The sequence below is a fragment of the Urocitellus parryii genome, chromosome 8 (assembly GCF_045843805.1).
Source record: "Urocitellus parryii isolate mUroPar1 chromosome 8, mUroPar1.hap1, whole genome shotgun sequence".
NCBI classification, from domain to species: Eukaryota; Metazoa; Chordata; class Mammalia; order Rodentia; family Sciuridae; genus Urocitellus; species Urocitellus parryii.
The window spans coordinates 75,200,900-75,216,152 of NC_135538.1; the positions used below are offsets into that span (position 1 = coordinate 75,200,900).

General features: G+C 38.6%; 1 protein-coding gene across 1 annotated transcript; it reads right to left on the minus strand.

The window, feature by feature from the left end:
* Positions 1–2,914: 2,914 nt before the first annotated feature.
* Prss35 (serine protease 35) lies at positions 2,915–4,153 on the minus strand. The gene has a single exon (XM_026411325.2). The coding sequence runs from the start codon at positions 4,151–4,153 to the stop codon at positions 2,915–2,917; it is 1,239 nt and encodes a 412-aa protein (XP_026267110.2).
* Between the last annotated feature and the right edge of the window lie 11,100 nt (positions 4,154–15,253).

The window sequence follows — 15,253 nt, forward strand, 5'->3', positions numbered from 1 at the left end:
GCTGGTGCCTTCACCTTAGACTTCCCATCCTCCAGAACTGTGAGCAGTAAGTTTCTGTAGTTTATAAATTTCGAGCCTGATATTCTTTGTTAAAGCAGCCCAAATGACTAAGTCAGTCATATATACAGTTAAATCTTTTTCAAAATAAACTTTGGATTTAATTAGGTAGCACATCAGAAAGGAAAAATATGTTAAGTTACTTCTGCCCACACAAATCCATCTGACAAGAAAAAGAATTACCAAAGTGAAATGTTATTTATGTAAAGGAAAAAAAAACTCCACGATTTTAAATTACAGTTGTTTTGTAAAGTTATTTGAATTCAACCACTGATAAGATTCTCAAAGCAGTTAAGTCAGTAGAGCCCTTTGTGCACAGTAGGTGTATGTGAATATTTGTTTAGAGAAATAGATTTAGTTTAACCTTCTGTTTCAAATATAATAAGTATTACAGGAAAACAATGTGAAGCAAGACCTTCTAGTTAATCATACATAACAGTGGTCCCAAAGAGGTCATATAAAATACACGATCTTTTTTTTTTTTTTTTTTGAAAAGAGAAGAGCATGTAAGAATCAACAAGATATCTGCAAATCAAATGAGTTAAATTTTATACACACACACACATATATACACAAGTATGTGCATGTATATGTGTGTGTGTGTGTGTATGTGTGTGTGTGTGTGTTGCAGTACTAGGAATTATTGAACACAGGGGCACTCTACCACTACATTCCCAGCCCCTTTTATTTTTTGTTGCAACAAGTTCCCACTAAATTGCCAAGGCTGGCCTCAAACTTACAATCTTCTGGCCTCATCCTCCAAAGTTGCTGGGATTACAGGCATGTGCCATTGTACCCATCTTAAAATTTACATTTTTGAAAAGTGTATTGAATGGTTATTTTAAGAAAATTACATGTATTCATATTTTAACCCTAATCACCTATTTTACTAAGCATGCTACAATATTCTGAATTTACTCAAACCTTAGAAATTATGTATGAAGAAGAATAAAAAATAAAGACTTTGTGTGTGTGTGTTTGCAAGTGTGTTAATACACAGAATTCACCTTGAAATAGTTTTGGTTGCAGTAATCACATAGCTGTGTCCCCCCAAAAAAATCTGACCAAAACTTTTGAGTTGGTAGCCCTGTATCACTAGAAGCAATTACAAAATACAGTTCAGTGAGATATGCTTAGATTTAAATAGAATCATTTTTAATTAAATGAACTAATACTTTCTAAAACCCTGAAGTAAAACACATATACAGATACAGTAAGAGATAAGACTGATTTATTATAAATTTTTATTGAATTATTTTTAACAAACATTATAAAAGAATATGCATTTGTGTTGAATTTCAGCTACTTTGGGTATCGTTTACAAAAATCACTTATGATAACCTAATCAAATATTCCTTTGCATATTAATCAAAAGGATAGCCTCTCATTATTTTAGGGCCTATCTTAAAAATTAATTAAAATGAATTTGTAGCCCTGGCAGAATTAGTGACTCTGTGTCAAGAGAAAAGAGAACGTGACTCTAGAAATTGCCAGGAAAAACAGACCAAAAATCAGACCTGCATTTCCTAAATTTTTAAGGACACACTCAATTGTAAGTCATTAAAAGTCTTTAAGCATAATTCCCTGAACTAACCCTCTTTTACAGTCATTCATAGCCAAACAGTTGTTTGATGAATTAAAAAAAAGTATGTATTGTCCCAGTACAGCTGCTGGACTTAGCTGCTTATGCCACTTGATAATCAGAGTATGTGTACAGCCTTGGTCCCTAAAGAAGATAACTAGAAACTTTTTTAAAAAAAATCCTATTTGTAAATTATATTCTTTTTAATAAAGGACATATCTAAAATTACTAGTCAGAAAACTCGCCAAAAGAGCACTTATGGTGCTATTAAGAAAGCTGAACTTGAAGCTGGTTGTATAGCTCTGTGTTGCAGCGCTTGCCTGGCATGCAAAAGGCCCTAGGCTCAACATCCAGCCTCACATAAAAAAGAAGAAAGCAAGCTGAACTTTGCCAAGAGGGAAAAGGATCTCTCTAGGAAAAGACTGCAGAATTCCTTGTCTTAAAAATATAGCACCTTATACATAGTAGGATTATAGCATAAAATGATGTGGCTTTGGATACATGATTCATAACTTGTAAAAAGTTTTCCCTATGCATATATAAAAATTTCATATTTTGAGTATTAAAAAATTAAGATCTTAAAATGTCTCAGCTTTCCTATTTTTAAACTAGTTTTCTTTTATAAAACAAAGTATTTTCCCCATTTTTAAATAGATACTGCAGTTGCTATTGTTTAAAGCTGTAGTTGATAGTTTATAAAACTTATTCTGATTTGTAATTCTAAAAACAAACAAACAAACAAACAAAAAACTAAACTTCTCAGACCCAACAGAAAAACAGTATAAATTCTGAGGGCAGGAGCTGAATGGATCCACCTCTGAGTAGCACAAATTGCAAACCTTCCTCTCTATTCCTGATTTTCCTTGTGTTACCACATACCTTTGTATATGCAGTTTCACATTTTACACATAACTGGCATCCTATTAGGGCCCTAAGAATAAGTCCATTGAGAAATCACATTATTGTACAAGTTTGAAGTTTTAAAATGTCTAATTTCTAAGAAGGCAGAAAGAAACAAAAATCTGTCCACAAATAAAACTTACCACCGTGTAAAGAGTATATACTTGGCACTCAGGTGCCCCGCTAAAAATGTTCTTACACATTTTTAAATGTATGAAAATCTCCTAAATTGTAAGAAAATAAATTTGTAAAAATGCTCAAATGCTATTGATAGATTCAAGTCCAAGCATATCCTATGAGGTGATCTCACTAACGAAAATCAGAATAGGTTTTCTTTGCGACTTAGATGATATATAACTTTGTATCAGCTTTGTCTTAGCCATAAGCACAATTGGCATCATTTCCGTGGATCCAGAGGCAAATCTGGGCATATTTGAGTGGAGTGATGCGCACAGCAACATTATAGTCCTTCTGAACCCCATGGACATCCACCCACTGGTGGCCTGAATAGACCGCGATTATTTTGCGCTTCCAGTGTTTTTTGTCTGGCTCTTTGAGACGCAGATAGATCCCAGAGCCAGTGGAGCCCGACTCAGCATCGCAGTATTGATAGAGGAGATCACTGGATTCATCAGACACGCTACAAAACCGGTAGACCAACTGATCAGCCCTGTCGTTATCAAAGCCAGAGAAGTGGATCATTCCTCCAGGCATCTTCTTGATGGCCGGACTGACTCCTAGTTCCATATACTTCTTCTTGTGAGCGCGCTTCAGCTCCAGGAGCGCATAGTCATAGTCCAAGGCCGCATCCCCACCTGCTCCTCTCGTCCAGCCTTTAGGAATATAGGTATTCTTGACCCGCGTCCACTGGAAAGAAGGCTTTCCCTCCCCCACTCTCTGACCCCGACCCAACTCGACTCTCCCTCTTCTCGTGGGTCTCTCCTGCAGACTCACTTTGGTACCTTCCCTTTGGTCACTGGCCTCAGCTTCTCTCTTGCTCCTCTTAGAACCTCTGCGCTTCTTGCCTCCACCTTTCTTTCTCATCTTCAGCAATCCTACCCTTAGCTTTTTGCTACCTTTGACATAGTCCTTTCCGTCATGAACACAGTGCGCGGCTGTGAGGACATGATTAGGGGAAACGAGGATGCCACTGCATCCCGTGGAGAGTTTGACCGCAGTGTTGAAAGGGAAATTGGTTAAGAACCTTTTGTCCAAGATGCTGAACCTGCTGTCGGTGCCATACACTTGTCTCTTTCTCCTAACAGCTGCTTCTTTTGGAGTGCTATTCTGAGTTGGCTCAAGGACCAAACCTTGAACTTTCACCCTGGTTAAGGTTCTAGTGCCATTCTCAAAGACAGTCTCATAGGAAAGAGAATCCTCCAATTCAGAAAGGCCAGGAGCCGGGAGTTCTTTCTGGCATTCGATGCCACACACTCTGTTTACCACCATCCTGGCGTCTGCCTCGAATGTGGGGCTGCTGAGATAGAAAGTCCTTTCACTGACAACCCGGGGTATTTTTCTCAAGTGCCACATAAAATCTTGTTCCATTTCAGATCCATCAATGAGAGTCCACCCAGAGGTGAAAAATATCAACCAAAGTAGCATATTCTCCATTTTGTCATTCAATTTTGTCCTTAAAAATAGAAAAAGAAAGAAATGTATAAACATACACTTGTTTTTTTAATATTTTTTTTTCTGTTGTAGATGAGCACAATACCTTTATTTATTTCTCTTTATGTGATGCTGAGGATCGAACACATGGCCTCACACATGTTAGGTGAGTATTGTACCCCTGAGCCACAACCCCAGCCCAACATACACTTGTTCTTAAGTGTCAGTCAAGGAATTTTTTTGATGTAAGACACAAATTTATCTTAAATTGGTTTTTCATTTAATATTTTATGACAACTGTTCATTCTGATGTGCTTAATATACCAAAGAATAAAGTTTGGTATATATCAAGGACTGAAAGTCACCAATTATCCATACTGAGAAATACATAGAATCTCACTTTGTATTTTGGAACACATGATATTAATGATCTATGGGGTAATAAATATATAAAAAGCATTCCTGGACAAAAATAGAGGCTGTATAAATCATGATTCTGTGGAACTGCTTCCCTAGTTAGGTATTCTTTCTTTCTTTTTAATACTATTATCTTAGTCTTACAACTTTTTAACTAGTTAGGGATTAGAAAGGCAGTTTGTGAATATCGAGTGATAACTGACAAGATGATCTTTTACTATGCAAATCATTGTACTAGAATATGGATATCAAATATAGAATTTCCCATATTCTTTAACATATAAAACATATGTCCTTCAACGTAGTTCTGTAGCCAGATTTTTCAGAATGGCCTATCAGAGTCCAGTTGTATCAAGTGTAATTTCATTTGTTGGTTAAATATGTCATACTGGTTTTTCAGTCTATTATGTTAATCAAAGATCATGGCCAATACTTTTGAAATTTTCAATCCCTTCAGTCACTTTCAAGCCATACTAGGCACAAAGCAATGAATAAATAGGTGTATTTCCCACTACATGTGTGCTCAGCTAAATATCCTTCCAGCAGTTGAGAATAGTGATTGAGAGCCCAAATCTTTTTTTTAACATTTTTTAGTAGTAGATGGACACAATATCCCTGTTTTATTTATTTATTTTTTATATGGTGCTGAGGATCGAACCCAGTGCCTCACACATGCAAGGCAAGGGCTCAACCACTGTTCTACAAGCCCAGCCTGAGAGCCCAATCTTTACTTCTCAACCAAAGGATATGTTAGACCAGTGCTTCTCAGATTACAGTCACAGAACCAGCAGCATCAGCATCACTTGGGAACTTATTCTCAATTCTCAGAGCCCACCCAAATCTACTATTAGGAGCTCTCCTAGCAGAGAGGGGGGCGGGTTTCCTAGCTATATTTCATCTACACTTCCAGATGATTCTGAAACTCAGTAAAGTGTGAGAATTACGCTGCAGCCAAGGCCCGGGTGCAGGAGCTTGGCTCTACCAGAAGGCAATGTTTCCAGGGATGATTGTTTAACTGGGTTTCAAATAACATCTGTTTTATCTTTGTGTACAAAATAAGTTTATACTGACTCTGCTCTTTTCTGTGTTGGCAACTGCATATGCAATGGCTCAGAACTCGATATAAAGAACAAACAGAACTTAGGTTTATATAAGTGGTTGAACATGTCTGAAAAAAATCAAATCCAGTAGGCCTGTACGCAATGCCTTCAGCATCCAATGTTAGGCTTCATGCAATGGCATCGGTTTTCCAGCCCTGTTGGGAGCTCCACTTTAATTCACTGCAGGAAAAAAGCCATGCCCACATCTATCCTTGGGCAGAGGAAGGGCAGTGCCTTGTAATATGACCTCAAATCACAATAATAAGAGGACATGGCCTTAGTTAGCCTGTCTAATTTGGTCTGTAATTTAAAATTGGACAAGTGTTTAAGGACACTTTCTTTTGGAAAAATCTAAGTTTGCCTTGTGGTAGAATGTCAGTGTAAACGATAGCTCTTACTGATGGAGCAGTCCACAGTTCAGTGGATCCATCTACAGATGCTCATCATCTGAAAAGCACCAACTCCCTGACCTAAAGGGACATGATCCTTTTGTAACAACTTAAGTATTTTTAAAACTCTAATATTCCCTTGACTTCCCCCACCTTCTCCTCTTTCCTGTCTTCTATTATAATTGTGACTTTACTGTCAGTTTCCAGGTGGCTTGAATTTAGGGTTTCAAATTCCAATTTTGGTTAATGAAAGTGAGATCGTAGTCATTTCTCTCCACCATGAGTCAGTGTACACAGAGTTGATTATGGGTTAGATCCTGGAACCAAAAGGACTGGAAGGGGATTAGGGAGAAATAAGGCTGTCTGCTTATGTAGTCATAGGAACTTTTAATGATGGCATAAATGTACTTCCACATTTGTACCTACTCTATTAATAGACATGGCCCCACATAAGTACAAGAGATGATTTATTGCTATTTTCTGTTGTTTGTTTATGATTTCTTATAAACGTGGAATACTGGTAGTGTTTAGAATACTCGTGTATCTATACCATCATAATGGTTACAAGTGCAGATCAAAGACTAAGATCAAAGAATGACTTGGGCACAGTTCCCATCTTTCTACTTACTGGGTATTTGAATGTAAGCAGTTCATTAACTCACTAGGGTTCACTTTCCTCATCTGCAAAGTGGGATAATAATAATGTGATTTATAGATTTAAATGAGGTAATATCTGTAAAAAAAATTGTCACTAAGCCCACAGCATAGTAAGCAGTCAAATTACTATACAGCAACAAACATGTTATTTTATAATTATTATGCTTTAGTGGGTGAACATATATCACTTTAAAACTGGTTCATAAGCCAACATTAGAGAATATATAGTTTCAAAAAAGTCAGTCTTACAGTTAAATATTTTTATTTAACTATCTTGAATTTTTATTTCAAGATAGTTTCCAATTCACTCTCAAATGCCCTTCTTCTTTATTCTGTTTTGTGTGTTCAAGGACAGCTTCACTTTAGAGACTTCTCAAATGAATGCCTTCCTAATTACTCATTTCCCTGAATATCTGCGGCTTTGCACTATATTTTTCTCATCACTATTAAACTTAAGTGTGGTTAAATACACTTAAGTGAGTAAACACAGCCACAAAACACTTGAATTGCATTCCCAGGTTCTCATTTATAGCCTGGAACTACATTAGGAATTCTGGAACTTCATCAGGTCCTCAGCCTAAAAAAGAAACCAAGTCAATGTCAAAATAATTTCTCTAAGACAGCAATCTACAGTGAAAGAAAAACCTAACTTTGTGAGCAGGTATATGTAGAGTATAAAGAATTTGACTACAATATAACATAATCATACTCTATAGCTCAGTTTCCCTCTTTCTCTCCTTGAGAAGTTTATAGTTTATAGGTAGAGCAGGCAGATCAATGAAAGATTAGATAGATGGTTGCTCACTATACTAAATATTTCAAATTAATTATTTGTCCTAAATATAAACAAATATGAAGATGCTGACTTTACCACCAGAGGACCTGCACTGAACTGCATTTACTAGTGGAAAGATGCATGCTTACCTAAACCTTTCTTTTCACCTGGTCCCTCCATAATGTGCAGTGAGGTAGTTGTCCATACTCATGTAATAGTATTCTGACAAAATACACAATTTTGCATTAACCATCAAACATTTTCTGGAGGACTGGTGTGGGTCAGGCACTATTCAGCCAGATCAATGACCCTGTAGGGCCCACACCAACTTCTAATGTGTATGTTAGGACACACCAGTCATGGCATAACTACTTTTTTGGCTGTCCTTTATTTAGCCATTCATGATACCAATCAACTGTCCCTCCCAAAACCCCTGCCTACATTTACACACATACCTAAATGTGAAGACATGTGCTCATCTCCTCCTCTACTTTCATCTTCCACCTGTTCAGTAAGGACTCTCATACAACAGGGAAACCTCGTGGTCTGACCCAGATATTATAAATAACTGTAGGCAGAAATGATGCCTTAGGCAAAGTGCTACAAGCTGGAGAGGAGTCACAGTAAACAAGCATAAAGGAAGCATTAAAGACATGGGTTATGTTTTGGAAAACACTTGTAAAAATTTCACAGTCACTACTGAGCCTTAAAGAAGAATGAAATTATGGCATTTACAGATAAATGAATGGAGTTGGATAATATCATTGCTAAGTGAAGTAAGCCAATCCCCCAAAACCAAAGGCCAAATGTTTTCTCTGATAAGTGGATACTGATCCATAATGGGTGGGGGGCAAGGGAAGAATGGAAGAACTTGGGATGGAGCAGAAGGAAGAGTGGGGAGGGGGAATGTGTGTGGGGGGAAGATGGTAGAATGAGATGGACATTATTACCCCCAAGAATAATGTGACTCTACATTATGTACAACCAGAGAAATGAAAAGTTGTGCTCCATTTGTGTAAAAAAAAATTTTTAAAAACTTCATAGTCACTTTCAGTTTGGGAGAGCAGTTGCAGAAAAATAGATAATTTATAAAGTTTAATTCCTGAGTTACCATATCCCTTACTGAATGTTAATCACTGGCAGGAGCAATATTTAAGCAAAAAAGTATGTGGTACTATACTGATGAGAAAATAGCATTGTCAGTGACATAACAAAGACGGAGAATAAGAACAGGGGTATTTGGATGATTGTGAAGCCAGTAGACTTTAAAACCAAATCATCTTTCCACTTACTAGCAGTGTGACTTTGTTAAAGGTGCCTAATCTATCCAAAGATTATTTTCCACATCTGTTAAACAGGCACAATATTTTAGAGTACTTTGAGGAGAAACTGATTTTATTTCAGAAAGTCTCAGGATTAGAAAAGGCCATAATAAATCATCTAGTTTAGCCCTATATTTTAAGGGCTTTTTTTTCATCTCAAAAACTAATATATAGGTCACCATGCCCAGAGCACAGTAAGGACTCAACAAAAGGCAGCAATAATGGTGTTGGTGATGATGATCCAACACCAGGAGTGGAAACCTAAGGCATAAATCCAGGCGTAGTGTTGGGTGACTGTAGTCCCAACTACTCAGGAGGCTGATGCAAGAGGATCCCTTGCATCCCTTGCCAGCCTGGGCAACATAGTGAAGTCCTGACTCTTAACTAAAAAACAAACCATTTAGGTAGATAGTGATAAGGCATGTCATGCATCTCTAACTGCTGTATATATATATATATCTCAGTGTAGTATGCAAAAATGGCCTCCAAAGTCATCCACTCCTCATCCCCCAAACCTGTGGATGTGTTCCTCCCTGTGAAAGAGCTGATGTAAATGTGAGTAAGTTAAAGATTCTGAGATCTGGGGACTATCCTGGATTATCCAGGTGAGTCTTATACAATCATGTGGGCCCCTATTAAGTGGGTCAAAATAAGACTAAGTTGTAAATAAGCACAGGTCCAAAGATGCAGCCCCATGACCCACAGAATGCTAATGGCTTCTCCAAGCTGCCAAAGGTAAGGAAACAGATTCTCTCCTAGAACTTCCAGAAGAAGCTGTCCTGCTGATCTTCTTCAAACTTCCAGCCGTCAGATAAGATAATCAATTTGTGTTGTTTTAAGTCATTAAAGTTTTGGTAACTAATCACAGAAGCAATAGGAAATTAGAACATTTATTAAGATGAGAATCTAGTTTCTAAAATCATCTGCCCTAGATGTTTAAAAATAATGAAATACTAGGAAGTGATATGAAGTAGAAAAGAATTTTGGTTTATGGGTCTTAAGCACACATGAAACTATTTAAGAAAAATTATACAGACATTCAATTTAAGAACTAAAAACAAAAGAGCATGATAAGACCTGATGGTGGTATGGAGCAGTACTACTAGAGAAAAACAAGACTTGGAACAGGGTAGATAAATGTGTTTATTCATCAAATGCCTACTAACTATTCTGTGCATTATTCTAAAGACTTTTTGTCACCAGAATCTCTGATAATCCTTCTTTGCTACTGAGTTGAACTATAAATTCCTAAGCTCTCCTCCAGCTCTAAAGTAACCATGAGTGAGAAAACACTATTTATTAATCGATTCTCCTCAAGAAGTTTTCGTTCCTGCTCCTCCAGAGTAGGACCCACTTGCTATCTGTGTTGCTACCACTAGATGGCAAAGTCATCCTGCTCATGGCAAATCTAATGCAAACATTTAAATTGCATCCACTCAGCTGTGAGAATTTACTGTAAAGCATGGGAGATGGGGTGGAGGAAGGGGGCAGGTCTAACAGGCTAATAATATACTAAACAGTTGTCACATATGGAATTTATCACCTTTAGAAAACCCACCTACAGGCCCCAGAGCCCATCCTGATGAACTGAGGGCTGATAATGCTGTCTCCAGCCAGACAATTCTCTGGCAGGTGGTTTTCCAAAAACAGTTACAGTGCCAGCACACTTCCACCATGACCTACAGCACTGCTAAACAGTCAGCCAAACGTGCTGCAATTCATTTCAACGCTAAGGGAAATCGTGAATCTGCCAAATATTTCACATGTTTATCAAATACTTTATAATCCATTACTAAAGGATAAGCTCTCCACTGAGTCCATGCTGAGGGTAAATGGCAAGAAAATTCATTGACAATGTGCCAATTTCTACTCAAAATATCATACCATAGCACTATTTTCAAGTTTAGTTTCAGGAATGGAGACAAAGTAATGTCTGCTTTAAAAGTTTGGCAGGGCTCAAGGGAAAGGAAGATGGTAAAGTTTCACAGTTGATTATTTTACAGTAACCCAGAACTTCTGTTTCTCATCACAATAAAAAAATAAATAAAACCTGCCTTTGTTTTTTAGCTATTTTTCCAGGACATGTACATCTCAATTTATGCAATAGATGTGCTGTGTGTGAATCAAATTTGGGCTTAATGGCACTAAGGGTACCCCAAGGGAACTCTGCAAGCTCTTTCATTTGCAGATTTATGAAGTGCGCAGCATATGGCTCCTGACTTATCTTTGTGTTTTTCAAGTTGGACTTTGAAATCAAGGAATATCTGTAAATGTATTAGGTTTCCAAATTTTCGGGCTTTAAAGCATTTTAGAGTCACAATGTTTTTTAGCAAATCATACTACCAGTGTTACCTATATGAAGGTCTTTAATTCTTTTATTTTAAAATTATAAAACACTGACTTGTGTACCACTAATTTGACTTTGCTCTTCCCTCTTCATCTCAAAGTTTCCATCTGCAAAGTTAACTCAGTGCTAAGGTGAGGTAGCTTCATCCTTCCAAATTCTAGTCAGATTCTACTGTTAAAATGTAACATAGTTGTTAAATATTTCAGCATTGGGTGCAGAAAGATCAATAATTTACTTGATGGAAAAATGAATCCACAATAGCAGTTGGTTACTTTAACATTAAATGAGCACATACTATTCTAATCAATCTCATATTTTAAAACATGAAAAAGACTCTTGAGAACACACAGGTTTCATAGCTGTCTGGAAGGCAGGGGGTGTATCTAAATCTACCCCTTCTCACACTAAAGACATTTCTCTAGTATTTCCTAATAAAAATAAAACTCCATATGATGCTTGGTCATCCCTTTAAGCTTAGATGTCTTATTTGGCTGGAATTTTAATATTCTCTCTTCCAAATAATAAACCAGATTCTAAGCATAATTCTTCAGGCAGCAGAATATGACTTTAAGAATTCTCTGTAGAGACAAAGGTACTCGGAATAAAATGAGAGTTGATATCAGAAGGCAGAAAGGTTAATAAAGAGGGGGGCTAGATATAACATGCAACTTCTTTGTAAATCAACGAGAGTGCAATAAAATCAGAGCAATCAGGCAAGAGTTTGTCCACAATTTTTCAAAAACTTTGTAGTAGAAAATCTCAACTACACAAAGTCAAGAGAAAAGAATAGGAAAGTCAGGAAGAGAAAAGCGTAACCCCCGTGTGCCCATCACTTAGCTTCAACAATGATCAATACTTTTGCCAATTTGTTTCATCCATCTCCTCCACCTTTTGTGAGGGGAGGCACTAGGGTATTTTGAAGCACGACTTCCATTTCACTTCAGCTCCTTATTTTCTAAATGGTTTCTACTGCTCCTTTTGCTGACCCAGGCAACCAAGTTGATTATGAAGGGGGCGCAGGCGGGGGGCGGGGTGGGCGCTGGTTTTCATGGTTAACTCTGCCAAAGAAGTTTTCAACTTTTCCTGGAAAGTAGACTTTCCAGGAATGGGTTTTACACCTTTCTCAGAGGCATCTGTTAATAATCATAAAAATAAAGAGGGTCCCCTCTGGTACTGCTTAAGTAGAAAGAATTCCATTTATATTCCAACGCAAACACTGTGACTGTTAAACCGTGCACACTGGACAGTCCAGGGGAAGGGTGGTTGGCCTCTTTGAGGGCTGCAAGTGCCCTGCTTGAGCCTTTTCTTCAGCGCCCTCCAAAGAAGCTGTCCTCGTGTGGGCTCTGCGTCTCGGGGAGACGTGCAGCTTCTGGGATCCCGCCCTTCCAGGGACTCCATCCTTACCTGTAGGAGAATTTCCCGGTCCCAGGCGCTGCCCAGATGGGATCAAAGAGCCGCCGAGGCGGGCCGCGGGCACGGAAGGAGGGCGGGGCACCGCGGGCCGGAGCCTGGGACGGCCGGAGCCTGCAGCTGCGGAGCTGGGGCCGAGACTGCGGAGGAGGCGAGAGCCGAGCTGCCGGCGGGGAGATGGGAGGGGAAAGGGGGCGATGACGCGGGGCGGACGCGAGGGGAGGAGGTGGGCAAGAGTCCAGAGAGCCGAGGGGGATGTCCTTGAAGGTGACGGTGGATCCATCAACTCTTACCCCAGTGTCCCTACACACACACACACACACACACACACACACACACACACACAGCATTGGTTAAGCAACAGTGGGGAAGCTCATGAGTGGGTTCGTGAGAGATGTCTGTCCCTGTGGCACCCCTTAAATAGTCTCGAGATGACACTCTAAAGTCGGGGAGGGTTACTCGAGGAAGTTGTTCCTGAAGTCTCTTTCCCATGGGCTTCCTATGGGGACCCCGCTGTCCATGGGAATCAAGAGTATCTAACCAAACTTGTCCCAGCCAGTCTCTACTAGGGACTTGGCCTCCCTGGACCCACCCTGCAGGGCCAGTCTGTCTTGTGTCAGCGCCAAGAGCGAAGGTCGCCTCTAGCCCAAGGTTCCCACCAAACCCAGGCCCTATGGGAGGGCCCGGGACCGCAAGTCGGGATGGTGGGGACAACCCTGGAAGCATCCAAGTCCGCCTCCAGGGGGAGCGCGACAGTTTTCCTCCATTAGAAGAAAACTAATCTTGGCTTTTTCAACTTAGGGTTAGTATTCTTTAAGGTCCTTTCCCATCTAAGTCTCAAACAAAATTCTAACCTTGTCCTTTCTCTCTGGCCCTCTTTTGTTCCTCTCCTTGGGGGAGGTGTTCCTGTGGAGTGGAGGTTATGTGAGGAAGGAACTCTTCAATCAGCTACTAACCTGGGTGACAGGTTGGGGCAAGATGCACTGATACAATAATGGGTACAAATTCCATCCTGAGGGCCAGGACATCAAATAAGATCACAAGTACTTATAACAAAAGATATTGGCATGTCCCTTATCACTTGGTTTATTTCTGGTGTGTTGCATTTCTCAGATTTTTATGTATTTTTTAACAGAATGAGATCATAACACACAATTTTGTTTTCTCACTTGAAATTTTCATTCATGCATTTACCCATTTAATTAAAGTCTTTTGGTAATTTTTAAGTTTTGTAGTAGAATTGATTCTGAAACTCTTTCTTACCAAATGGAATGTGAGGAAGTTAGGAGAAAGCCCAGAACTCAGAATGGGAATCCTGTCTGACACTAGAGTTGTGTACCTTGGGCCTCAATTTCTTCACCTGTTAACTGAGATAGTGAGCTAGAAGAGCTTGATTATCTACAACTCTCAAACATTTGGGGAATGTTACTGCTGTATAAATCCAGAGGGATATGGTATGGATACAGGTCTGATTCCTTTATTTAGTGAACATTTCCCATCATCATCCCATAAAACAGACTTCCAGTGCTCTCACATGTTCATGGTCCCTTCCTGAGACTTTGATCCCAAAGCCCTTTGCACTTTATTTCTGGTCCAGGTTATCATAGTACCAGATTGACTTTTGATCTGGTCCTGATGTTTGACATTTACTTCTTCTCTGGTTCCAGGGTTCTGGCTTCTCTTAACATGGTGGATTCCTTCTCCCGGCTTACTCTATCCCCTCAAGTTTTCTGAAATCCAGTGCAAGCAATTTCATTTCATTTCATTTCTTTTCTTTCCTTCCTTCCTTCCTTCCTTCCTTCCTTCCTTCCTTCCTTCCTTCCTTCCTTCCTTCCTTCCTTCTTTCTTTCTTTCTTTCTTTCTTTCTTTCTCTTTCTCTTTCTTTCTCCTTCCTTCCTTCCTTCCTTCCTTTTTCTTTCTCTTTCTTTCTTTTTTTTTTTGAACATAGGCTTTAGATGTATTTTTTACATGTTTACATGTTCTCTAAAATGTTCATTATATGTTCAAAATCAAGGACACATGCTACTTAAATTGACAAAACTATGTTATTGTTTTCTTATAGCAAACAGAGCATTAATCGGTTCTATCAATAGTAAAAATATCTAGAATTCAAAAGAAAAAAAACAGTCCAAATTGTATGGGTACCAAGGAAAGGAAGGACTTCCAGTAAAAGCAATTTCTAGACCCATCCCCAACCTATTTGGTTCCCCATTCTGGTGGTTACCATGGTTCTACATTTTTCGATGTTCCCCAACCAGATTTCCATATGGAAATTAATAGCTTATACAGTGTAACTCCTACCATTTTAGGAAATAATGCATTGTAAGGAATGTTATCTCTTTTTTTTCTTACATTGAATTTTAACTTTATTCAATCAACCATTATCTATTCTTTCATTTCATGACTGTTCAGAAATAAAGTTAAACCAGAGAATATGTTCTATTTCATGTGTCATGGATAATTATATTCCTCAAGTGAACAAATTAAAAAATGTAAATTTTAAGAGTATATGGGCTTTTAATACTATCACTATAATTAATAACACAGTAAATAGGTTTTCACAACATTAGAAGGAACCTAAAGTTAATAAAATATAATCTGTTTGTCATGTATGATAAGACCTAAGAAAGAGGGCTTCCTTACACATTGTATTTCCCATGGTATAGGGGCAGAGTCCTTAGGTATG

What these genes read in the sequence shown, in the direction of transcription:
- Prss35 (XM_026411325.2), bottom strand. Translation starts at nt 4,153, where the DNA reads ATGGAGAATATGCTACTTTGGTTGATATTTTTCACCTCTGGGTGGACT.